Source organism: Rhinoraja longicauda, chromosome 31 (assembly GCF_053455715.1).
Source record: "Rhinoraja longicauda isolate Sanriku21f chromosome 31, sRhiLon1.1, whole genome shotgun sequence".
NCBI lineage: Eukaryota > Metazoa > Chordata > Chondrichthyes > Rajiformes > Arhynchobatidae > Rhinoraja > Rhinoraja longicauda.
The window spans coordinates 20,597,636-20,625,400 of NC_135983.1; the positions used below are offsets into that span (position 1 = coordinate 20,597,636).

Genomic DNA, 27,765 nt, shown 5'->3' on the forward strand with positions numbered 1-27,765 from the left:
AACCCAGTTAGACAGATGGATGCAAAATCGTTCCAGCAGCTTTACTTTAGCAGACACAAGAAATTGCAGATGCTAATTTACAAAACAAGACAAAATGTTGGAGTAACTCAGATCAAGCAACATCTCTGGAGAACATGGAGTCCGAAGAAGGGTCCCAATCTGAAACATCGCCTTATCTATGTTCGCCAGAGATAGTCTCTGACCCGCTGAATTATTCCAGCACTTTGAGTCTTTTTTTAATATATAAGCAGTTTGCTTCCCAAACCAAATCTCGCTCGTTCTATACTACCACAGTGGTGGTACATAGCAACACTAGAATGCAATAATTTACCTAGATCTTCCCTGACTTCAAACATGAAGAGCAATGTTTTGGAAACATCAAGTTTAATTCTATTCTATTGTGGTCATATTTTTCTATTCTTTCACACCCAGCAAGTCAATATTCTAACCAGAGCTATTAAGAGCACAGTCGCAGGGACTCCAGCAGGCCACAGACACCAAAAACTTCAACCCAAAGGAACTAACAAAAAAGGCAGTGAATGTAGCCTGCTGATGATGCTCTCACTTTGGGGAATAAACAGCACGTGGACAAACGAGAAATCACCAGCATGATTGAATTTAATCCAGCATTTATTCTCTGCAGACTGGCACTGTCCTTTGATATCGAAACAAATCAGGCAGCACCATATTAATTAGTTCTTAATCCAATTAAGTAGTAAAATAAGCAATTATAGACCAATTAAAAAGATCTTCCATCATTCAAAACGGTAGAGAAGCCTTGAATTTTGGGCAATTTTAAAAGTGCATTTCTACTCCCTTGTGTTAGTAATGGCAGTATAATATCTTACTTACTTTAAAGAGGAATTCTATAACCTACGAAAAAATTGCTTTTCTAGCTTGTATACTTTACTTCACTGTTCATAATATTTGATAGGCAAAAGTTAGTACATCAGAGAGACCAAGAATGAAAGACAACAATCAATTCTATTTCCATATACACCTGAAGCTGTACAAAGGGTTTGCACTGCATCCACATTCCAGATGAAAATACTGAAAAGGTAATAACAATCGTCAGAAGATAAATAAATTTAATCAAAAAGAATTGCAATTGTGGAGGGTAGCCCTTTATTGAATCACTGCGAAATATTCATTATCAACTCAACTGTGAACCCCCCAAAAATACTGTATCTGAGCAGTCAAACCAAACCTTTGCCCCCCACCTCCAGGAGATGCACGAATCTGGCAAGATACCATGAGCAAACCATCATACTTCAAATGGTGGGTCAAGGGCTTCAGTTTCAATTCACTACAAGCAATCCTGCCTCCAGCCTCTTGGCTTGATTCCAAATGTGGCGAGCAAATTCAAAACTCTAAATCATTGCAGTACAGTAAACAGCAACTGCAGTGCCGAGGGAAAGTGGTGGGAGTGGAGTGGGAGGGCGGTTTAAAATCACAGCAGTGTTTCATTATTTAGTGTACACAGTCCGACAGATCGCTCCTGCGGGAAGTTGGTCCAGCCTTTCTTTTGAACACCGCAAGATAGTTAGTCAGCTTGTACGATGAACGGTTTCAAGGTCACGCTTCCATCCCAACTGAAGAGGAGCAGTCCGATTGGGTCAGCAGCAAGCATTTGAAGGGGAGGGAGTATAAAAGGTTCCAATCAGATGTTCCGTCATAACTGGGTGGCCATCGTACACAGACATCATATGTACAACATAATGTAGTGCAAAACATTAACGACAACATATTTGTTCACAGTTAACCAGGAATTTGATGTCTTTTCTTCCCATCTTAAATATATAAACATTCCATTGAAGGAAACACGTCTCCTTTACTGGATTGTACCTTGTTTTAAACTTATGACATGCTTACAAAGCAAAGCAGGCATTAACTGCTCAGAATAATACTGACTAAGTTTCTTTCCATTCCACCTACCCCTTTCCCCCCCCCAAAAATTAATTCTGGTCATGATGTGTTCCGTCATAGTCCATTATGTTGAGCTGTCTGACACTTTCAGGGCTGGGTTCTTGCAATGGCACCTGCAGTTTCAAGGAGCCCAAAGAACTGCCCAGCTCCATGTGGCACTCAGTTTTGAGGGAGTCCAACAGGCTGTCCATCTTGGGCGGCTCATTGTCACACTGGCTTTCGCTCTTGTTCCTGAATAGCTCACGGGCACGCATCCCAAGGAAACTCTTGGAATTGGGATAGGAGCCGACAGTGACTGGTGTTGTGGGCTGCTCTAGAAAGATCATACTTGGAGCACCTTGGCTCTGGTCCATCAGTTCAGACACTGTCGGTGGTGGCTGCGCTTTCCTGTTGGGAGATCGATCAATGCTGGGGGCCATTGGGGGCTTGGCTTGATTGTTTTTGTTCTCTGCATCCGAGGTCTCATCGAATGATTCCGAAATAACAAGGTTTTCAGACCTATTCGTACAAGAGAAAGAGCATTAGACAAAGACATCACATTTCTGCAACTAAGAGAAGACATCTGAGCTATGCATCTGCCTGCTCAGTTTAGTTTAGAGATACAGCGCGGAAACAGGCTCTTCAGCCCACCGAGTCCGTGCCGACCAGCGATCCCCGCCCATTAACACTATCCTACACACACTAGGGACAATTTTTACATTTATCAAGCCAATTTACCAACATACCCGTACGTCTTTGGAGTGTGGGAGGAAACCGAAGATCTCCGGCGCTGCAAGCGCTGCAAGGCAGCAACTCTACCGCTGTGCCACCATGCCGCCCAAAACATTACAAACAGTTCAGCAAAAACATGTTTGAGTTTCTACGTTTGATTTATTACCATCAATGGTCAAAAACTAATACGATCAGTCATTTGGTGGTGTGGTGACTTTAAAAAAAATTGAAAATTAAACTTCAGAATAAAAATATATATACAAAACAAAAACTATGCCCATCACACATTCTCAGTGTCCATACATTCAATAGTGTCATATTCAGAGGTGTTTGTACCCATCTTTAAAACAAAACACCCTTGCCATTCCTGTAGCCCCATGGGGTGATATCCCTTCCCTTGCTTAAGAGGTGTTGACACTGGACTCTGCCCTTAATGTCTGGCTGTGGTGATGAGAGAGCAAACTTTAAAGATCAACAACTGTTAAAACAATTAACTCAATCCTAAATGATTAGTAAGGGCATCAAAGGTTACAGGGAGAAGGCAGGAGAATGGGGTTGAGGGGAAAAATAGATCTGCCATGATTGAAAAGTGGAGCAGACTTGATGGGCCAAATTGCCTAATTCTGCTCTTGTGTTTTATGGCCTTTTATTCAATCCCTTGTCCTGATAGGGTCATAAAAAACATTTTATTGATTTTAGATCTCACTCGTTCAGGTTGAGTTACATAATTATATAGCCCAGGAAGTAACCATTTGGCCAATTGTTCTATTTTATTTTACATGCCACGCACTTCTTTAAATTAGTTTCAATAAGGCCATCAGCATTACTTCCCATTCTTCAGGGATTACCATATGGCATCTGGTACCTTGTACAAGGGGGCATTCACTAGTTCATAGTCACAACCACACTAAATAGTGTCCCCATTCAACCTTCACATACACAATGGTGTCAGGAATTATCAGATAATCAGGCAAAGTGGCAAAACTTCTTATTTGCCAACTTGGAGACAAGACCAAATGCATCAATTATTCAAATCATCAGTTATTCAATGGAATTAAAAAGCTAGGTGTACGATAGGACATCAGAAAAAGAAATTAAAAAGTATTGTAAACATAGCACAAAAAGTAAGGAAATTTGTGTTTGGTAGATTATTTCTTTGTTGTAACAATGCTTCTTGGCAATAAATCTTATACCGTTGGAAAGCCTGTTTATTTCCCTTTTAAATGGTGCCACATTTGTAAGGAACATGCATTTGTGGGATGAGCAGCAGAGCTGAGTATATGGGTTGCGCCCATGAAAAATTTGCCAAATCACCTCTGCCAATGCCAAACAGCTTATTCTGCTGTTGCTATTGACTCTTGTTTTGAGCTTCTGGTACCCCCAGGTGCTGACAATCAGGTGCCTGGGACCGAACTCTATCCTCCAAGATGACAATGCTCCCCCCCACAGAGCAGGGTTTCTCAGACTACCTCCAGAATTTGGGAGTGGAGAGGATGGAATGGCCTGCCAGCAGTCCTGACCTCAACCCCATTGAACACTTGTGGGATCAGCTTGGGCGTGCTGTTTGTGCCAGAGTGACCAACACAACCACGTTGGCTGACTTGCGACAAATGCTGGTTGAAGAATGGGATGCCATCCCACAACAGTGTGTGACCAGGCTGGTGACCAGCATGAGGAGGAGGTGCCAGGCTGTTGTGGCTGTGTATGGTTCTTCCACACACTACTGAGGCTCCGGTTTATTAAATTAATAAATTGTTAAATTGCCAATATGTCTTGTTTCTTCAGACTTCAATCATCCAATCCACCAAACAACACCGAACAAGAGTCAATGGCAGAATAAGCTGTTTGGCATTGGCAGAGAAGATTTGGCAGATTTTTCATGGGCGCAACCCACTGTGAAGACATGGCCTGAAGGAGCTTCCTCGCAGCTGCAGGATTGCTTCGAAAGGACCAACTGGGATATTTTTGAGGATCAGGACTTGGAGGAGTACACATCAACTGTACTTTGCTACATCAAAAACTGCGTTGACAATGTCACCGTCGACAAACGCATCCGGTTGTACCCCAATCAAAAACCCTGGATGACAAAGGATGTCAGGTCTCTCCTCAAGGACCGTAACACCGCCTTCAGGTCTAGTGACAGAGCTCTATACAGTGCTGCTAGAACCAACCTGAAGAGAGGCATCAAGGATGCCAAAGCGTCCTACAAGAGGAAGATTGAGGACCACTTTTCCAACAATGACCCACGGCGGGTATGGCAAGGCATCCAGCACATCACCAATTACAAGACCAGCAACCGCACGACTGCCGACGGCGACGCCTCGTTGGCTGAGGAACTTAACTGTTTCTTTGCTCGTTTCGAGGTGAAAGCTACAGTGGCAGACATTACACCCTCTCCAGCACCTGAGAGCAACACCTTCACTGTGCAGGAGTATGACGTTAAGCGAGTGCTCAGAGCAGTGAATCCCAGGAAAGCTGCAGGCCCCGATGGTGTGACGGGCAGAGTGCTGAGGGAATGTGCAGACCAATTATCTGAGGTCTTCACAAAAATCTTCAACCTGTCCCTTTTAAAATCCACCATCCCTCCCTGCCTGAAGTCCGCCATAATCATCCCACTGCCGAAAAAGCCTGTCATCAGCGGTCTTAACGACTACCGTCCGGTAGCACTCACACCGGTCATCACAAAGTGCTTCGAGAGACTGGTCCTGCAGCACATCAAAGCCAGCCTCCCACCCACCTTCGACCCATACTAGTTTGCCTACAGAGCAAATAGGTCTACAGGGGATGCCATCGACACTGCTCTTCACACTGCACTGACCCACCTTGAACACCAGGGGAGCTATGTGAGGATGCTCTTTCTCGACTTCAGCTCTGCCTTTAACACGGTCATCCCGAGCAGACTGGTCACCAAACTTTCCGACCTTGGATTTTCCCTAACCATCTGCAAATGGATCAAGGACTTCCTGACCAACCGCCCCCAGACAGTCAAAATAGGCCCTCACCTCTCCTCCACCATTACACTGAGCACCGGCTCACCACAGGGCTGTGTGTTGAGCCCCATCCTTTACTCCCTCTACACTCACGACTGCGCCCCCACCCATCCCACCAACACCATCATCAAGTTCGCGGATGACACGACTGTGGTTGGACTTATCTCAGAAGGAGATGAGACAGCCTATAGGGATGAAATCCAAAGGCTGGCAGCATGGTGTTCAGTGAACAATCTGGTCCTGAACTCCTCCAAAACAAAGGAACTTATAATTGACTTTAGAAAAACCAGTGGAGATTACGACCCACTCTACATCAATGGGGTCTGCGTGGAAAGGGTACCAGCTTTCAGGTTCCTGGGTACGCACATCGCAGAGGATCTCACCTGGTCTACCAACACCATCACCACAGTAAAGAAGGCACAGCAGAGACTCCACTTCCTGAGGATCCTCAGGAAAACCAACCTGCAGGAGAAGCTCATGTTGTCCTTCTATCGCTGCTCCATCGAGAGTGTGCTGGCATACTGTATAACCACATGGTATGCCAGCTGCTCAGAAAAGGACAGGAAGGCCCTTCAGAGGGTCATCACGACGGCCCAGAAAATCATCGGCTGCTCACTGCCCTCCCTGGAGCACCTGTTCAGCCTGCGCTGCCTCAGTAGAGCAGGCAAAATAATAAAAGATCCATCCCACCCCGGCCACCGTCTGTTTGTTCATCTGCCCTCTGGTCGACGTTTCAGGTCAATCAAATCCCGAACAAACAGACTTAAGAACAGTTTTTACCCCAGGGCCATACGAGAACTGAACACTACCTGTGCACTAGGCAACACCGTTAAAAAATCTTGTACTTAATTTAATTGTATTTATGTATTTATTTGTTTTTGCATTTATTGCATATATGTTTGTACGCACCGTCAGGATTGGCTGTTTTTTAATTTCGTTGTACTCGTTGCAATGACAATAAATGAATATTATTATTATTATTACATACTCAGCTCTGCTGCTCATCCCACAAATGCATGTTCCTTACAAATGTGGCACCATTTAAAAGGGAAATAAACAGGCTTTCCAATGGTATAAGATTTATTGCCAAGAAGCATTGTTACAACAAAGAAATAATCTACCAAACACAAATTTCCTTACTTTTTGTGCTATGTTTAGATAAAAAAAATATTGTATTTCATTGCAAGTCCCTCAGCCTTGAAAAGTAAAGGATAAAGTTTGTACCTATAGGATAACCATAAAGGCCCATAACACCTAAAAAATGTTGAACAACAACGTTGGTAAAAAAAACAGGATAGTCAATAGGCTAATGCGGCAAAATAAGTCTCATGGTCAAATGATCTCCAAACAGGAATGCCATGTATCACATTTTTGTCCAATGATTGAGTAACTTTGAATATTGGAAGGGTCAACATTACAGTGTTGGAATAAAGGCTACAAATTAAAAAATAATGGAACTTAATTTTGAGAGATCCTAGTTTAGGTTTAGAGGAATACTAGACAAAGTGGACCCGTTGGGCCCAGACCTCTCCTGCATTGGTGCAGCACCCTGTCCTCCCCGTCCTCCCCTCAACCCCCCTCCCATCTCCCTTCTCCCCCACTCCCCCCTTCCCTCTCCCCTCCTTTTAAACTTTAAAATGTGAATAACTTAAAAAATATAACACCGATTTCAATGAAACTACTTGCATTATCACTAAAGTGACAATGGTGAGTAAGGTGGGCCTAAAATTGTCACACTATCGTGTACCGTTTTGGCTGGTTCAGTCACACACAAGATAACAAACGAGAGTTTTAGTATATAGATGGGCCAAACGCAGGCAGAGATAACGAGTGAAGATGTGGCGTGTTGGTCGGCGTGGGCAAGTTGGTCTGTTTCTACACTGTATGACTCTAGTTTCAATAGAAGTGTAAATTATAGCCTTTTGTAATGTCGGGATGGAGTTCAATAAATTGCTTTCACCCAGCAAGTTGGAGCTTTAATATTTTTGGACTAGGTATAAATATTTTAGTATATGTACATATTAATTTGGGCATATGTTATAACTATATGTCACCTATATGTATTTACATATGCCCACATTTGTTCTGTAGAAACAGGCAGATCTCACTCAGTTTCATGATTTTTCAGTAGACAACAGTTTTCCTAGACTCAAGGGGAAAAAAAACTGCTTGGACTCATGACAAAATGCCACAATGTATCAGTTTCCTGGTCAAATTGTCCACCTCAAGACAGGCATGGTTCAGCTGATTTCATTTGGTTATTAATCTGAAATGGATAAAGAAATCTATTCTAACCATTTTAAATCCCCTTCCCATTCCCATGCCGACTTTTCTGTCCTGGGCTCCCTCCATTGCCAACATAAGGCCAAATGCAAACTAGAGGAACAGCACCTCATATTCTGCTTGGGTAGCTTATAAACCAACGGTATGAAAATTGAATTATCCAATTTTAAGTAACTAACCTAACCCCACACCCCTTTCTCCCCCCATGTCCCACCTGGACCCGAATCCCCACCCACCTCTTCCACCCACATCCCATCCTCTGGCTTCACAATTTGCATTTCTTCTAACCTTATCTCACACCTTTTGTCTTTTCATCTCTGGCCTTAATGCAATTATCTGCATATCAAACCACACCCCCCCCCCCTCACCCATATCCACCTATCACATGCCAGTTTTTGTCCTTCCCCTCTTCTCTTCCAGTTTTCTTCCCCCTACTACAATTAGTCTGAAGAATGGTTCCTATCCATATTTTCCAGAGGCACTGCTTGACCCATTGAGTTACTCCAACAATTTGCACCTTTATTGTAGGCCAGCATCTGCAGTTTCTTGTTTCTCTTTTCCAGCTTTCTCTCTGCTAATCCGAAGTGTCCCAAACCAAAACGTTGCCTATCCATTCCCTTCAAAGTTGTTGCCTGACCCAGCATTTCTCATTTTACTCAAGATTCCAGCATCTGCAGTTTGTTGTGTCTTCAATCATATTTTACACGAGTTGCATTAAGTTAATTTAATGAACTTACTTTTCCTCTGCAGACTGATCATTATTCTCTGCTGCAGACATTTTCTCTGGAGGTCCGGTCCGCTCCAACTTGCTGTAAAGTTCCAAGATTTCAGTCTGTAGAGTTTGTGTTATCCGTTTCTGTGCTTCGTAACGGCTTTCTGCTGCTTGCAGCTCCTCACTGAAAGAAATACAGATCAAACAGATCTTTGTAAAAGACTGTGAAGGTGCTCAGGCATCTCAAAACCTGCCCTCCTTGCTACAAAATCTCACGGACACATTTCAAATCCTTCAGAATGTCAATGGTGCTAAGTAGTAATTCAAATGAATAAATACACCACTGTGGAGAGAAACCGTACCGATCTTGGACATGCAATGTTCCACCATACCTAGCCATATTTTTTACATTCTCCAGGTATTTCTTTTGCTCCATTAAAAGATGCTCTTTCTTATTCAGCTGGCTTTCGAGTTCCATGATGCGCCGTTGTGATGCCTCCATCCTCTGGACTTGCTGCTGGATGCGGTTCCTCATTTTCTCCTTCTCTCGAATTAAAGTGGCTTGAACCATCTCTGTCTCTGCTGCCTGAACAAAATGACAAAGGCGTGGTGGGGAAGAGGGAGAAGGAATAAAAAGGAAAGGATCTTCCATGAATAGTAGCAAATTGTATTCCAGGTAACAGTCTGATATACATTTTATGTTCCAAAAGTTATACTTTTCATTCATCTGCTAGGGTGTTTAATATTTCACCTGATGGAGTACACATCTCAAAAAGGTACCCATATTTACAATAGAAGATTTGCCTGCAGTAGGAACTTCTGTTGGGCAGAAAGACCCATGTATGCGCAAATAAAACTATGCAAGAACTGAACAGTGTCCAAAAAAGGAAATTAATTAGGTCAAAAAATACTGAAAACACTCAGCACGTCAAACAGCATCTGCTGTGGGAGGGAATGAATTAATGGTTCACGTTGATGAGCTTGCATCGGAATGGCATATATATTTAGGAATACTGATGAAAGATTATGTGTTTTTCTCTCTCCATGAACTGGATAATTTTCTGTTTTACCTCTGACTTCTCAAATCTGCAATACTTTCAAAATGGGCACTGGTCTTAATATTAAGGTACTACATAATTAGAAAGTAACAAAGAGAAATGTCCCAAAGCACAACATCTGACAAAATGTGATAGTCACCAGGAAATTATGACAGATGAATAAAAGCTTGATCAGAGCGCTGGAGAGCTTTGAGAATCAGAGTTACAGTGTGGAAACATGCCCTTCAGCCCAATGAATACATGTTAAACCTCAGCTACCCATTTACATTAATCCTATATTTATCATTTTTTTTTAAATGGAATGCCTTACTTGGAAGCTATGCAGCCCAAGCCCAAAGACAAAGGGAATCAGGGATGAAAGGATGGACTAAGTTGGTCAGGCAGACATCAGAAGGTTGAGGGATAGAGATGGGTAAATGGATAGGGCAGAGCTACTGGATGGTATAAAAGAAAATGATTGGAAAATAAAAATGTTCCAACACCACCATGCTTTGCACAGTTTAGTTTCCCCAATGTACAAGGCTAGACAGACTAATTAACAAGGATCCTCAAATTTAAAGATTTTTACATACTACTGCTACAGATTTGACCAATTTATCCTGCGATTTCTCAGTTCAAAGAACTGGTGAACACGAGTTTGTTTGTACAGTTTCCGCAACACACACAGTCAAATTCCAACAAAGGTCTGCCAAAAATCTTACCTTAGCCGAACCCATCTGAGAGTGTAGCAATTTCTCCATGTGCAATTCATTCACTTCACTCAGAAGCAGGAGCTGTTTATTCAGCCACTCCATTTGTTGCTGCACAGACTGGGTACTAGTGAACTAGGAATAATACAACAGGGATGTTCAGCATTTCAGTGGGAACAATGGCATGGAGGGGAGGGTTAGGGAATAAATGGTATTGTACAAAGGATGACGTGGGGGGGGGGGGGGGGAATCAACAATTGGACTTTAGTTCCCCTGCTGCCAAAACACTGAGCACCACCACCTACACCACTGAATGAGGCAGTGCCCAAAGACCCCTGGAGATACAATCATTCCTCTCATAAGTCTCCTCCGCAAAATGGAAATTCGAATGGAGATGGGAATGGGAGAGCCAGAGTGGATTTGAAGGATTGACAAAAACTTGCAATACTTTCAAAATGGGCACGGGTCTTAATATTAAGATACTACATAATTAGAAAGTAACAAAGAGAAATGTTCCAATGCACTACATAAAAGCTCATCTGACAAAATGTGACAGTCACCAGGAAATTATGACAGATGAATAAAAGCTTGATCAGAGCGCTGGAGAGCTTTCAGAATCAGAGTTACAGTGTGGAAACATGCCCTTCAGCCCACTGAATACATGCTAAACATCAACTGCCCTTGCTTTAAGTTAATGACAGTATAAAACCAATTAATTTTCAGTGATCACTTTAAACAGAAAATACTTGATATTGGTACATTACTGCCAAATGCACTGAGATATGGTGAAAAGTGTTTGTGTGCTATCCAGTCAAATTAAATCATACTATACATGAGTACAATCAGCCCACAGACAAGTACAATAGGCAGTGCAAGGAGAAAAATACCAGTGTGCAGAATATATGTTACGGCATTATTATATAAAGTGCAGGATCTGAAATGAGGTGGGCTGGAAGATTGGGACTACACATTAGATTATAGGAGGATGATCCAAGTGGTCTAATAGCAGTGGGGAAGTAGCTGTTACTGAATCGGAATCAGAATCAGAATCAGAATTACCTTTATTTGTCATCCAAAAAACAATTCAGAATCAGAATTACCTTTATTTGTCATCCAAAAAACAAGTATTTTGGATGAGATTTCGTCACCCACAGTCCAACAATAAGAGCAATAAAATACGCAATTACACAACCACAACCAACACAAAAACAAAAAAAAAGAAACATCCATCACAGTGAGTCTCCTCCAGTCCCCTCCTCACGGTGATGGAAGGCCAGAATGTCTTTTCTCTTCCCCTGCCGTCTTCTCCCGCAGTCAGGCTGTTGAACTTGCCACGTTCCAGGCCGCGCCGGACGGTGAAAGGTCCGCAGTGGGCTGACCCAAGCCTCGCGATCCGGGGCGGGCAAAGACTCTTCCGCTGCCGCTGCACGTCGGGGCGGTCGTAGCTCCCGACATTGAAGCCCCCGCCGAGCAGAGAAAAATCCCACGGCCTATTTCAGGCCGCGCCGGACGGTGAAATGTCCACGGCGGGACGACCCAAGCCCCGTGATCCGGGGCGGGCGAAGACGATGCCACTGCCGGAGCTCCCGATGTCGGCATCCACGCGGCCCGCGCCAAAGCCTCCGAAGGCGAGTCGCAGCCGCTCCCGCAGCCTCCGAAGTCAGCCGGCTCCGCAGATGGTAAGTCCGGTCCGCGGGCTCTGCGATCCAGAGCCCAGGTGGACCCGGGTGGAGGCCGCCAGCTCCAGGAGTTTGGCCGATGGTAATCTGGTGGTCCATGCTTTCATGTTTATATTTCTGTAATGTGGCGTGTTTAAGTTACTGGCAGCCAGACCTCTGGACCATTCAATATTTAAAAGTACTAAATAAATCTGGAATTAAAGCTAGTCCTAGTCGTGGTAACCATGAAGATACTAGTCATAAAAAAAAAATCAGAGAAGGAGATCTTCTGTTTGTACCCATGTTGACCCACCAATAAGGCAGGTTCCAAATGACAAGAGACAATTAGGGATGGACAATAAATGCTCACGTTACCAATGACATTCATTCACAGGATGTGGGCAAGTAAAAGTAGCAAGAGCCTGCACTTGGAATTTATTTTACATTCAAAATCACTATGGTTTCCTGTTTCACATATTTCAGCATTCAATTTGCTCAACTCAGATGCAAATCAGCAGAAATCAACTTGGGGATTGCAAGTTAAAGGTTACAAGTTTGCAGTGAGAGGAGGAAAATATAAAAGAGATCAATATTTCCACACAAAGAGTGGTGAATATCTGGAAAGGGATGACAGAGGAGGTTGTTTACAGGGCTTTTTGACAGGTTCTTAGAAAGGTGCAGCGGGATACAGACCTAATGCAGGCAAATGAGATTAGCACATATAGACTATTATTATTATTATTATTACACTACTATTGTTTGTTTTTGTGTGTACGTGTGTGTGTGCGCACTTGTTTCAGTGTATATTTCAGTGTATATATAATTTCAGTGTATATATACACACTGAATTTTTTTTTCTCGTTTATTATATTGTTTGCAGTGTACTATGTTTACATATTCTGTTGTGCTGCAGCAAGTAAGAATTTCATTGTTCTATCTGGGACATATGACAATAAAGCACGTTTGACTTGGTGCTGCCTGCCTAGGCTATCTGTGCTGGATGATTCTATGAAATAGTTTTGAGTTCAGATAATAAGCCTCTTTCGACGCACCACAATTGTTTACTAAAACAACCACATCAGTCCAGCAAGTATTTTGATTTCTGTTCCAAATACTTTACAGCAAGTTTGGTATTTTAAGTTTGGTACATATTCCGTCAGAAGCAAGGCATTCAATTCGAACAAACAATATAGTAAAGAAGGGTCTCGACCCAAAACGTCACCCATTCCTTCTCTCCCGATATGCTGCCTGACCTGCTGAGTTACTCCAGCATTTTGTGAATAAATCGAAATATAGTAAAGTTGTCTATTGGCTTGGGAATAAATGCTGGCCTGGAGATCTGGGAGAACTGGCCTGTTTTCCTCTTGGAGGAAAGGGCTCCCTACGTTTACTACCTCTGAAAATTAGCACATCAGGTGGCACTCCCTCAGCATTGCGTTGGAATGCTACACCATTGTGCACTCAAGCTTCTTAAGTAGACTTAAACCAACACCTTTAACTCAAACGACAGCACTCCCACCAGGCCACAACCAAAAGCAGGATTTAATTAGGTCTTCCTTCCTTATCTGCAAAAGATCCAAATGAAGTTTTCAGTCAAAAAGAAGCGGCACTAATTGTGCAGTAACTTGGAGAAAATGTCAGCAATTCGGAAAAGCAGTGAGGGAAATAGAATATCACTCTAATCTTGGACAAGCACGTACACTGAGGTTGATAATAATACATTTTACACTATCTAACCCTTGCTGTACTTATGTCGGATGTGTTTTATCAGATAGCAAAGAGTCTTGTTCAGTATCTAAATCATGATGTTCATTCAGTGGGAAACTAAATGAGATTTAATTAAATTTGTGTTTGTTCATTGACCATGGCCAAATGCAAGAAAATATTGGGAATGTAATTACCGCAAGCCTCAAGAGCAGAATGAGGCTTGGGCTAATTACATTCACAATATTTCTATTAGGTAGACTGCCACGTTCCTTACCTTCTCAGTCATCTGGTTCAATAGATACGCTGTGTTGCATGCTTTGTTATTGGCTTTCTGTAGCTCCAGCTTCAATTCTCCTATCATCTTCTGACAATCTTGCAGTTTATTCTGACAATGGAAATGATGCGAAAGTTGAGATACTCAAATCTCAAGGTACAATGAGGACTAAGAAAGGACCCAAGATCGCCATTACTGCCCCAAAAGCATTCCTTTCGCAATAGGGAATGCACAACGTGTAAAATAGTGGCCTCTGTCCAAATAATTGTGGCCTTCCAAATATTTAACAGAAATTTCATTTCAACCTAGCAGCTCAGCAACACATACTTCTTAATAGTTTCATCAACTCTATTCACCACATCACAAAAAATGACCAATTGACTAAACGCAGTAATTTCAACTAAACAAAGACTTTAATTTGCCCTTTTGAAAGTTACTTTGAATCTATTTCTATTCTTACTCTTTTGCCATATGAAGTTCATCTTTTTAAATGCCATAAATTTGTAACTTTTGTGAATCTCCTTCCAATGAAAAGGTCACCTTAACAAAACCATTTATTATCATTAACTATTATTAAAACTACATTCAAAATGTTGATTTACTTTTTTAATAAATTGCATGATTGAGCCTCAACTGCTTTTGCTGAATGTCCTCCTTCCATCCCTCCCCATACATCCTCAACCTTGGGAAAGTATTCGAGCAGACAGTTGAACTCCAAGAACATAAGATATAAACATTCACTGCATTGGTCTGAAGTATCCACCACATTGATTTTTTCCGAGCTTTAAAATGCATAAACCAGTACTCAGCATTGTTGTCATTGGACTTAAAATACCATCCAAGTTTGAAAGCATAAGAGTCATTCCTTCATTCCCACCGGATTGAAACCTTCAAACTCCCTACTCAACAGCACTGTGGCAATATCACCACACAACCTACAGTGGATCAAGAGAGCTGATCATTACCTTTTCAATGTTAAGCGGGGATAATACAAAATGTTGACCTTGATATCAAAGTTAACATCCTATTAATGAAATGGGAGTCAGAGTAACAGAAATCCGACCATAAATATTAGATTCAATGGAATTTTATTGGTTAGTAAAGACTCATTGAGTTAGTTTACTGCATTACACATGAAAAGATGAATTATGTATCAATACCAAGTCTGTGTGCTGGAACTTAACAGGCACAATTATTTTCATCATCTGATTCTATCCTGACATTTGGGGATGTGCATGCTTTATCTTATTTTCTTGGACTTTAACTGTCTGCTCAAAGACTTCCTTCCCAAGGTTGAGGATGCATGGGGAGGGATTAATCTAATTGCAACACAGGTTCCAGTCAGTCCTTACCTGTAGCTCCTGACAACTGGCACGATAGTCATCACGTCCCTTCTGGAGCTCTGCAATCTGGCTGTTGAGATGTAGAATGATGGAATCTTTCTCCTTCTTCAGCTGCTGATACTTATCCTGTTCGATAATCAAACTGTGCTTGAGAGATCCGATATCCAATTCTTGGAGCTTTAGCTGGTCCTTCTGTGCACCAGGGTTGGCAAAAAAGAGGAATTAAGGCTTAGTCGCATCGGCCAGGAAATAAATTTCACCACTATCCACAGACAACGAGGGAAGCAGATTAAAGTATGCTTCTCAAACCTCCCCCAACATCACTATTGTTTGAACAAAGACCTTATTAAACCATCAGTTGCAATTGTCCCATCCAGGTCTGGTTGATTTTTTTGTTACTGCAGTTCCATAATGGCACTGGCCGTCCTTTCCCAGGTGCCTTTGTAAGTTTTAACCAAGACTGAATACTTAATTTATCTGAATTTTGCAGGGCTTGATGATGGAGGAAGAATAACAGTGTACCACAATCACGTTAGTGAGTATTACTGAACGATCAAGAGCATAAATGATGGGTTGTATTTCCAACACAAAACCTAACGGATACCAATGTGAATCTTACCAGGTGACAACTTATTGCTCGATGGATTCTATTATCTTTTATATTAACATCATAATTTACAACATCTGTGTGAAAGATTCCATAAACAGCAAATGATTATGTGAATTAAATGTTGACTTAAATGTTGATTTTAGAAGAAAATTGATAGAAGTGGGAGAACATCTAGGATGCTCTGATCTCTTATATGCAGTTTGGTGGACAGTTTGCATAGCAACTGGTACTATTGCCTCACAGCTTCAGAGACTTGGCCTTGGGTGCAACTTCTGCAGAGTTTACACATTCTCTCCAATGGCTGCATAGGTTTCACTCCAAGTGCTCTTGTTTGCCAACCACATACCACAGATGTATTGGTGTGTCAGTTATTTACAGCAATTACCCCTTAGGGAATAATCAAAGTGAAGTTGGTGGGCATGAGTGAGAGAATAAGTTGCAAAGGTACTGGAAAATAACCAGAGAAGGAATGGGACAAATGGAATTGCTCCCTCAGAGGACGCAAATAGGCTGAATGGCCTCCTTCCATGTAAACATTTAAGAGGTTAGAAAATACCTTTCAGGTTGACTGCGCAACCAATCAAATGGAAGAGAAAAGTATAAAAAAGGAAAAGCGAACGTTATAACTGAACCTTCATACATATCGAATGCATAAAAGAGACGTTTATTAAACATGAGCTATGTAGCTGTGACAGTTTTAAAACCTCACCATGGCTAAATTTTGTTCCTCCAGTGCAGTTGCCTTGAGAATTTTGCGCAGCAAACGTCGATTCCGAAGAGCATGTTGTTCTCGCTTGTAACGTTCATAAAGTAATTGGTTGTGCAGTAGAACGAGTTGATTCCTCAGAGTGTGCAGCTCATCCATGGGAGCAGAACCTGAGATCAAAAGAATTACTTTATTTTTAAAAATAAAAGCTACAACTAGCTTTGAAAGGACTTGCCAAACTGTATCAATGACTATTGCATCTGGCTTTATGCGTCACCCACCCCCAAAACAAGAACCAATTGCTCACTCCATGGCGGCTGTAAGCAATTTGCACTCACACCGCATCCTTTGCATGGTTAAAAAGAAATGGAATGTAGAATAAAAATGTTAAATATTGAGTCATAAATTTACAACAGGTGAGACAGCTGAAGGAACATTTGCCATTGACCAAAATTGAATGAGTTGATTAGCAAGAGTGTGTGGCTCATTAGTGGTGGCAGAACCTAGGATCAATAGTACAGATGTTTGATGAAAAGAAAGCAGAAGATACGTAGAATGAGCCATGGAGAAATTGGAACACAGGGTCAAAATTTAAAATTAGTTGCCAAAAAACAGGAACCAAGGGCTAAGCAAGCAAAATGTGTGACAATGGTCAACAGAACTGGATGAAAGTTAGAATACAGACCTGTTGTTGTGGTGGTGGTGGTGGTGGTGGTGGTGGTGGTGGGGGGGGGGGGGGGGGGGGAGGGGTGGGGGGAGGGGGGGGAGGGAAACGAAGAAGGGACCAACAATATTTTAGGGTACTTTATAACTTTGTCTGCACCTTGTGGAGACTCTTTTGTGTACTGTCTATGCAAATACTAAAAAATTCACTGTACCTTCACGGTACATGTGACAATAAAGTATCTATCTCGATTGCAGAATTTTATAGAAACAGGTTCAGTACAAGATTAAAGGAAGGAATAGTTCAATTGGGGAGCAACAAAATCACTGGCAACGTATGTGGGGATTAAACCTAAAAAACCCCATGAAATCTGCAAAGAAAAACACATCCATGGCCACCTATTTTTTGTAAAGCACTTAAAAACCAGCATGTATCAAGAAACGATGAGCATAATGTTGTACATTTATGTCTGATTGTAATATATCTGATTGACAGAACCACTTGCATTAAACTACAGCTCATACCCGATGCTGCATCATTTGCAGGTTTGTTTCTCAGCTTCACTCACGGTAATTGGAGAGGTATCAATAATATGTAACACATACCTCCAAAGTGAGTCCAGTCTGCAGATTTGCTGGGCAGAGGCAATCTAAAATTGATACAGGGAAACAACAGTAAGAAATTGATATCAAACAGAACTAGTTAATCATTTTACCAATTAAATGTTTTCAATTTACACAAAGTTATTACAATGACAGTGAAATAATATCGATAATGGACTGCGTTTCCACTTGAATAGTGAAATAAGGCAAATTAATCAATTTTGCTAAGTTTCAGAATCTCACGCTTTTTCTTCATGTCTCCTTCTTATCATCTGAGTGGAGCTTCTGCTCAGAAAGGAGATGATCATTGTAAATATGACTGCACCCAAATCAGAAGGTCCTCAGTAGCTGAGTATTTCATTCACATCACATTAGAGCGCACATGAAGAATGATTTGAGTTACATATTAATAGGTTGCTTCAGCGTAGAACCAAATCTCATCAAGAATCAGCAGGAAAAAAGAAAGGCAATACGTGCAAAGTTGTACAAATGATTATCTGTGATTAATGGGATAGTGAAAGCAGGAACCAGTTGGGCTGGGATTACATTGACCATGCAGAGGAATGCAGTGCAAGCCCCTTGGTAGCGAACGTCTTGGCCAAAGGCAAAACTCTCAGCTAACATTTCACTACAGTACCAAAGGCTGGAGCGTTTATGAAGTCAAAAAGAGAGGCCTGATATTCCACACAGTAAACTTACACTAATATCTCCAACAACCCTAAACAAAATGCCACATCTTATTTGCTGATGTTTCTTTCTGTGCATAAATTATTGGGAAACTTGGTTGCAAAGAGAACCAAAGAAAATAATTCACTAAATGGACTTCACCTTCAAAAAGGGGCAATTCAGCTTTTCATAATAAAAGAAAAACATCAGCAAAGACTTCTACACATGTAGACAACTGAAGCAAAGAATTTAGATACATTTAATAAGTACTAGCTCAAAATAAAAAGGCAAGTCAAATTAAAAACAAACTTAAGATAGACACAAAATGCTGGAGTAAATCAGCGGGACAGGCAGCATCTCTGGAGAAAAGGAGATGCTTCATGATCTCCATAGATCATGGAGATAACTCCAGAGATGCTGTCTGTCCTGCTGAGTTACCCCAGCATTGTGTCTACCTTTGGTTTAAACCAGCACCTGCAGTTCCGTCATACATATTAAAAACAAACATAGTTGGTTAAATTTTGGTGTGTAGAAGGGCCATCAGTGCTTGTATTAAAAACCACAGGATGTCCAAAGTGGAAGTTCCGACGAATCAGAGTACAGGCGAGATAGAAAATTAAATGATGTTTCGAGGATTCTGCCCTGAATTAACCGACCAAACTTAAAAGCAGCTTCCGATTCCATCAGAGGCAATTCCATTTTGTTCTGGATAAAAAGTAGATCAACACTGGGTATATAACTAGGCAATAAAAGAGCTTTTTTCCCCCTCGCACACAAGACCAATTCAAAGTTTCAAGTACAAAGCAAGGAAAATATTGAAAATTGCAACAGCAAATACAAACCTCATCTATTGCATCCGCTGATCTAGATGTCAACTTCTTTACATCGGCGAAACCAAACGCAGGCTCGGCGATTGCTTCGCTCAACACCTTCGCTCAGTCCACCTTAACCAACCTGATCTCCCGGTGGCTGAGCACTTCAACTCCCCCTCCCAGTCTGACCTTTCTGTCATGGGCCTCCTTCAGTGCCATAGTGAGGCCCACCGGAAATTGGAGGAACAGCACCTCATATTTCGCCTGGGCAGCTTGCAGCCCAGTGGTATGAACATTGACTTCTCCAACTTTAGATAGTTCCTCTGTCCCTCTCTTCCCCTCCCCCGATCTCCCACCGTCTTCCTGTCTCCACCTATATCCTTCCTTTGTCCCGCCCCCCTGACATCAGTCTGAAGGTCTCGACCCGAAATGTCACCCATTCCTTCTCTCCTGAGATGCTGCCTGACCTGCTGAGTTACTCCAGCATTTTGTGAATAAATACCTTCGATTTGTACCCGCATCTGCAGTTATTTTCTTACACTACCTGGAGCACATGGATGCAACTTCCATCTTGGGCACCCAGCAATATCGAGTAAACATTAGCTTGGAGACAACACTATTCTCAAGTCAAGTCAAGTCAAGTCAAGTCAAGTCAAATTTATTTGTCACATACACATACACGATGTGCAGTGAAATGAAAGTGGCAATGCCTGCGGGTTGTGCACAAAAAGAATTACAGTTACAGCATATAAATAAAGTTAATAAGTTACTATTAGTGTCGACAAAAATTTAGTCTCTGGGGTTATAAAAGTTGACAGTCCTGATGGCCTGTGGGAAGAAGCTCCGTCTCATCCTCTCCGTTTTCACAGCTTGACAGCGGAGGCGTTTGCCTGATCGTAGCATCTGGAACAGTCCGTTATTGGGGTGGCAGGGGTCCCTCATGATCTTGCTTGCTCTGGATCTGCACCTCCTGATGTATAGGTCCTGCAGGGGGACGAGTGTAGTTCCCATGGTGCGTTCTGCCGAACGCACTACTCTCTGCAGGGCCATCCTGTCCTGGGCAGAGCTGTTCCCAAACCAGACTGTAATGTTGCCGGACAGGATGCTCTCTACAGCCCCAGAGTAGAAGCAATGAAGGATCCTCAGAGACACTCTGAATTTCCTCAGTTGTCTAAGGTGGTAAAGGCGCTGCTTAGCCTTACCCACCAGTGCGGCAATGTGCGTTGCCCACGTCAGATCCTCTGCGATGCGGACTCCCAAGTATTTAAAACTGCTCACCCTATCCACAATAGACCCATTTATCTCCAGTGGCGTGTAAGTCCTTGGATATTTAGCCCTTCTGAAGTCCACAATCAGCTCCTTTGTTTTAGTGACATTCAAGAGGAGGCTATTGTCCTGACACCAGAGTGCCAGATCAGCCACCTCCTCCCGGTAGGCCTTCTCATCGTTGTTGGAGATCCGGCCCACCACCACAGTGTCATCAGCAAACTTGATGATGGAGTTTGAGCTGAACCTGGCCCCAGTCATGTGTGTACAGGGAGTACAGTAGGGGGCTAAGGACACAGCCCTGGGGGATCCTATGTTCAGGGTGAGGGAGCTAGATGTGTGTTCCCCCATCCTGACCACTTGGGGCCTGGCAGTGAGAAAGTCCAGGACCCAGGCACACAGAGGGGTGCTAAGCCCCAGTTCCAGCAGCTTCTCAACCAGTCTGCTGGGGACTATTGTGTTGAATGCTGAACTAAAGTCAATGAACAGCATCCTCACATAGCCCCCCTGGCTGTCCAGATGTGTAGAACCTGGGAGACCGCATCATCCGTGGACCTGTTCGGACGGTATGCGAACTGTAGTGGGTCCATGTTGCGAGGAAGGAGGGCGCAGATGTGCTTCTTGACTAGCCTCTCAAAGCATTTCATGACAACCGAGGTGAGGGCCACCGGTCGGTAGTCATTTAAACACGCTGGAGAGGCATTCTTTGGCAGCGGTACAATGATGGATCTTTTGAAGCATGCAGGGACCACGGACTTTGCCAAGGAGAGGTTGAATATTGTGGTGAGCACTGGAGCAAGCTGAGTAGCACAAGACTTTAGTACTCGTCCAGATATACCATCTGGGCCTCCAGCTTTCCTCGTGTTCACACGCGTCAGAGCCCACCTCACCTCATGCTCGGACACCGAGAATGTGTGCACATCCCCGGCGGTGGATCCCCCTCCAGCCTCGCTAGCCAGCGCCCCTTCGGTGCTGTTTTTAGACGGCGAGCTGGCGGTGTTACCCGTCTCAAACCGTGCATAAAAATAGTTCAGGTCATCAGCTAAGGAGGAGCCGGCACTTCCGGTTGAGGGGGTGCTGGACCTGTAGCTAGTTATAGTCCGTAGCCCCTGCCAAAGGCGCCTGGTGTCCTGCTACTCCATCTGTGACTCCATCTTGTCCCGGTACCTCCTTTTTGCATCCTTCACTGCCCTTCGCAGTTGGTAGGACTCTCCCTTGTAGTCGTCCATGTTGCCGGATGCCAGACCGGAGTTGTAAGCAGCGGTGCGAGCATTCAAGGCCACGCGAATAGACCTGTCCACCCAGGGTTTTTGGTTAGGGAAGATACTGACCCTTACCGTGGGGATGATGGTATCGGCTATTGTGGCAATGAAGTCCGTAACCGCTTCCGCAAACTCATTTATGTCTCTGGAACTTGCTTGGAACATGTTCCAGTCGACTTCGCTCAGTGCATCCTGCAGCATGGCCTCTGAATGGTCAGCCCACCGCTTTACGTCCCTCGTCACTGTCGCTTCCCGTACTATCCGTTGTTTGTACTCCGGCAGCAGGAAAATGGCAGCGTGGTCAGATTTCCCAAAAGGAGGGAGAGAAACGGCCTTGTAGCCTTTCCTGAACGGCGTGTAGCAGTGGTCCAAAGTTCTTTCCCCCCTGGTGACACACGTGATGTGTTGGTAGAAGTTGGGCATGACCTTTTTGAGATTTCCCCTATTGAAGTCTCCAGCCACCAGCACAGCTGCATCAGGGTTCTTGTTTTGGTGTCGACACAACACATCGTGTAGGGTGGACAGTGCCACGTCGGTGTCCGCATGTGGTGGGATATAGACGGCTGTGATGATCACCGAGCTGAACTCCCGGGTTAGGTAGAATGGTCGGCATGAGACAGTTAGATGTTCCAGGTCCGGCGAGCAGGAACGAGAAAGCGTCTTAATATTTCCAGGATTGCACCAGGATTCTAAACATACAACTATGAAGTTACCAATGAAAACACACACAGCATTAGATTTGATTATGAGGAGAGTTTTGCATGGGTTACAAATGTCAGGTAGCCCAATATTGCACTGTAAACACTATAAACATACATTATACAGCACCGCAATTTGCATATGTAGTTATTTTTCCATTGGGGTTTTAATGCTTCACATAAAAGTTTGATTAGTTCACATGCTGATATGGTGCTCAATTAAAAATAATTACAAAAACAGAGGGGGGGAGGGGTGGGCGGAGAGAGTCAAATCCATTGTACCCTGGTAGAGATGGTCGACTGATATTCTCTGGTGCTCCCCCATTACAATGAACAATTATAAAGTGCCAACTGGTAGGAATACTTCTTGATGGCACTGATTCTCAGGGTTCTCGAAAAATGTTTATAAAACGTATTTGTTTCTAGTATAGGCTGCCGGTGGACAGATATGAATACGAGACTGAACATCGCCTCATCCCACCTTGGATTTCTGAATTTACAAAGGATGATACCCAAGTTTAATCAACTCTGTACAATAACTGGTAGTCAACATCTGTTCTTGCACACTAACAGAGATAGATTGCAAAAGGCAATTCTATTCTCCTTTTGGTGCTTTTGGCATTAACTTTTGAAGGATTGGTTGGGCAATGTGGGCCAGATCATGAGTATCCAGACGGACTTCTATCAAAGTTTTAGCACTGTTGCTCTGACAGCAGAAATAAATATTCCAACATTAAATATAGGACAGACAACTATGGTGTGAATGCGAATGCTAGGAAAGAGAAAAAAAAACACTGATTGCCTGGTCCCGCTGTCATAGACTATTCAGTGATTGATTATTTGGATTTAATGTGCCTGCCCAATAGACCAAATAGCACTTGGTAAGAACTCAGTGTGTTGAGAAGTGTTATGGTCATTAGCTCTGGTTAGATATGATCCTGAAAACTTCACCTCCATTTCCAATCAGCTAATCTATAAAAAAATTGACAAAAATATTTTTAAATTCCCATGTTCAGAGAAAGCCAATTAAAAAAGCAAATCAGTTTTCATTCTGCAGCCAAAGTTACGTATAATATGCAACTGAAGAAATCGAGACTACCAGATGAATCAGACAAATTAACCAAAGCAAGCACCACACGAGTTAGAAATGCTCCATTATCAATTATTTATCGGAGTTTAATTGGTGGTTATTAATGATATGACTGTAGAATTCTGAACTTACCTGACCAATATTCTTTGATTGTGGAACTCAGGCTGCACAGGGTAAACTCTAAAATAAACATGGTGGAGGCACTTCCATCAGTTACCTTGCCCACATTAACAAACAATACACCTCCTGACATTTCACAGCTGAAATTATGCCAAGCCATCCAAATGACTGCAAGACCTGCCCAAATCTAACTCATTGGTTCCATGACTGGAATATATGAAAGTAACTTTGGCCCCATCTTCAAATTTAAAGTGCTGAATCAACAAAGAAAGCTATGAAATGAAAAATCTATACAGTTTGTAATCATTAACAGTACCCATGCATTTTGCCATCAAATTGGGGAAAGAAAATCAATCTCAGAACAACTAAGAAATACTTTTAGCTTTTTCTGCAATACAATAAATTTGTACCCTTATGCAATCAAGACATTGTACTTATTGAGCATATTCAACAGTACGTTGCAGTAATGTTGGGTGAAGGATAAATATTACTCTTTAAAATAATTCTCTGGGATCTTTGAATCTACACAAGAGGCCACATGGCCTCAGGCTAATGTTGCATCAGAAAGGTGGCATTGCCACAGTGGAACAATTCTTCAATACTGCAATGGGAGTCACAGCTTTTTTTTTCCGTCTTACCTGCTAAGCTCCTTCACATGTGCATCTCCTCCTTGCTGAATCAGCTTGTCCAGCACATCAAGAGGCGAGATCAATGAAGACGATGGATCCTCCAATTGCTTGCCTGCTAGCTTTTGCAGCTCAGTCGTTTTCTGCTTGATGAAAAGACTTGCTGCTTTGGGCAAGGCCATTTCAAAAAGGTGTTCATAAGGGAACGGATGCCCAGTGCCAAGAGGAGGAGGTCTCAATGCCTGCACCTTAAACAGGGGACTGGGTGTAAAAAGTTCCAATGATATTGATCCAGCTCTGACCATCTCCTGTTTAATGTTTCCCGAACAGTTCTCGGTTGGTTTCTCAATGGGCATAAACCCCTTTTTGACAGAGCACTGCTCTTGCCTGCGAGGCTCCAGTGCTTTACCAATTGTTGGTGGCCTTTGGTGGGGCTCAGTGTGCAATCCCTGCTCAGTAGTAGAATGGGACAATTCTTGCTCACGCTTAGTCTGAGTGCCAGTAAGCATTTCAGTTGTGTGTTGAAAAGGAGAGTCAAATCCCCCCCGAAAAACCAAAGACTGCAGATCCAAGGATGTAATTTCAGAAAGCTCATCAGCAATAGCAGCTGTTAAAGATAAAAATATACCCTTTATCTACTAACTTTTAGCACAGCTTTATTTAAACTATTCTTTTATCCTCCTCTCCAAAATGAACTTTTTTTTAAACATTCATACTTTTAATTAATCAGCAACAATAGCCACCTGGATTAAATGCGTTATAACAATAAAGATTTCATACAGTCACTGAATTTTTAGACCTCAAATTCCTTTAAGCTATGCATACGGAATACGACAAGACAATTAAAATCTTGGCGAAATCAACAAAGTGTAAAGGAGGCTCTTAATGGAGGGAAGGATGGAGAGGTTGAAGGGTTAGGGAGGGGATTTCCGAGTTCAATGTTAAAACAGCCTAGAATGTTGCACTTCTGTATTTGTCTATGTTGGAGGGAATTTTATGTTTAACCTGTACCCTGAATCTGGCTTCATGTGGGGCCCAGTTGATCCTCTTAATTACAGCTCAGATAGGAGCTGACAGGTAGAACAGTGCTGAGTTTCTCAAACTAGTCGGTTTATTCAAAGTTTATTCAGTTGTATACTTGGTATGAGTGTAAATTGTTCCTAGTAGGATAGTGTTAATGTGCGGGGATCGCTAGTCGGTGTGGACTCAGTGGGCCGAAGGGCCTGTTTCTGTGCTGTATTTCTAAAACTAAAACATGATTACATGTGGATTTTACACCTTTGAAGCAATTCACCATTGATCAACGTTTAACCTCCTGTTTCCTGTTACATGGGGAATTTATACCTGAAATTCATTTAATCACCTCTCCTAACATCCTTAACTGTGGGCCTCTTTTCCCATCGTGGTTTCCCAATATGCAGGCTCTCAGGTTAAACATATTACAAACTACTCATCATTTTCAGAATCTCCATTAGATATAAGTTACACATCAAATGCAGATACCATAAAAATGTAGAAACTTGAAACATAGGAACAGTCTATCTGGCCCACAAAGTCCATGTCAAAGTTTCTGGCCATAGGGGATATTCGCACTTATGCTCAATTACATTACATTCTCATGGACATTGTAAGAATACTTGGAAAGTGATGGAATTCTACACTGGAACAAAAAGCAGACTGACGTTTATGGTGGAAAAGTAAAAAGTAAAAAAGACCATTAATGCTACATGTCAATGGATTTCAATACTTGTTTACTGCTGCTGGTAAACAAGACATACCTTCTTCATTTTCCTTTTCTGTTCCTTCCTCTTGTAGATTCAATCCTTTTATAACCTCTGATAGCTCTCTCAAAGATACTGTTTTGGCATTCTCATTCTCCAAACCTGAATATAGAAGATGCAGTGAAAGTAAAACAAAATACCACCAATTAGATGGTGATCCCAAGACCGACAAAAAATATATATTTGTCAATTCAAACACACTTAGAGGCATTGCGGAAACAGGCCCTTCAGACAACTGCACCCGCACTGACCATTAAACACCCATTTACACGAATCCTACATTTTATTTACTCCACGATGCACAAGAACCTCGTGTTGATCCTATGCCATAACCATTTTAGCAGTTCTGGCATAACTAGAAAGAAACGCAAGCTACTTGTGGCTCTTGGGTAAAAGAAAGATTGAGAAGAGGCTAGTATGGAAGATAAACACTTGCAGTCAAAATGAATAATCTACTTGCACTCTCAGTGTAATAGAATTCCATGAAATAAAGTACAAATTATCTTTCTACTCATGTCGTGAATTCATTCATCTATAAACTGGAAACAACTCAATGGGACAAGCACTTGGTTATATACACAATGCAGACCTTTCCACTCACATGGACTGTCAGCTGCTCCCTTATCATCACTTGCCACATGACTCTGTCTCTTTAGTGGCTTTAAACTCTCAGTTTTCCCATCCTGCAATAAAAATACAGATGATGTTGCGCCACTGTTGGTCTGGAGGAACATTATACCAATATGTCAAAAGTGGAATGTTTTAAGCATATTGGATTTTTGCAGTTAACATTTAGATTCTAATTAATACCTAAAAGATGACCAAGGGAGCAGAGAGAGGCATGAAGGAGCCATTCAACTATTTAAGTCGTACCATCTATGTAAAGCCACCCAGCTTGTGCCACTTCCCCACCCTTCTCCTCATAGTTCGGCACATACTTTGCTTTCAGATACTTATTCACTTCCCTTTTCAATGTTCCAATTGAATTCACTCGCGCTACTACCATTGGCTGCACCTTCAGGCCTCCAACCACTAGCTGTATGAAGCTTCTGGTTGTTTTTTTATTATTCACCTTCATTCCATGTCATCTAGGTCTTGATCATGCCAGGAGTAAACAGTTGTTCTCTACCTATATTATACCTCAAATATATTATACCTAAATTATCCATCAAATCTATTGCAGCTGGAATCATTTTGTTACATTTATTTTGCAGCCTTGTACATCTTTCCTGGAAGTTTGATTTCATGTTCTTATTGCTCTTTGGCTCCATTTATAAATCCAAAGATCCTGTCACTTCAAAACTCTTAAACTTTACACACACATCGCTGGATCTCAGTTCTCATATTTTTAAGTGTGGGGCTTTGTGATTTATACTGCCTCTTATTGTTCTGACCAAAATACTTCACATTTCCCTGCCTCTTTCCCACCTTTATCTCTTGGAAGTCATATAAAGAAACCACATTTCCCTCTACCATTGTACTTCATAAACTATAAAATCGGACAGAATTAA

At 42.3% G+C, this 27,765-nt stretch overlaps 1 protein-coding gene across 6 annotated transcripts in view; it reads right to left on the reverse strand.

Annotated features, from left to right (window-relative positions):
• Window positions 1-531: 531 nt before the first annotated feature.
• The window catches only part of LOC144608558 (hamartin-like), a 46,577-nt gene continuing 19,343 nt past the window's right edge, over window positions 532-27,765 (reverse strand). For 3 of the 6 annotated variants that reach the window (XM_078426506.1, XM_078426504.1, XM_078426503.1), the window contains exons 12-23: window positions 26,844-26,937; window positions 26,252-26,356; window positions 24,486-25,080; window positions 23,860-23,907; window positions 17,937-17,980; window positions 16,671-16,837; window positions 15,361-15,543; window positions 14,009-14,119; window positions 10,382-10,504; window positions 9,015-9,208; window positions 8,648-8,806; window positions 532-2,424 (exon numbers count right to left, since the gene is read on the reverse strand). In XM_078426506.1, the coding sequence (XP_078282632.1) occupies window positions 1,956-2,424; window positions 8,648-8,806; window positions 9,015-9,208; window positions 10,382-10,504; window positions 14,009-14,119; window positions 15,361-15,543; window positions 16,671-16,837; window positions 17,937-17,980; window positions 23,860-23,907; window positions 24,486-25,080; window positions 26,252-26,356; window positions 26,844-26,937 (2,292 nt within the window). In that variant the 3' untranslated portion in view covers window positions 532-1,955. The remainder of the gene's footprint in view (window positions 2,425-8,647; window positions 8,807-9,014; window positions 9,209-10,381; window positions 10,505-14,008; window positions 14,120-15,360; window positions 15,544-16,670; window positions 16,838-17,936; window positions 17,981-23,859; window positions 23,908-24,485; window positions 25,081-26,251; window positions 26,357-26,843; window positions 26,938-27,765) is intronic. The other 3 variants (XM_078426502.1, XM_078426507.1, XM_078426508.1) reach the window with 3 other exon arrangements.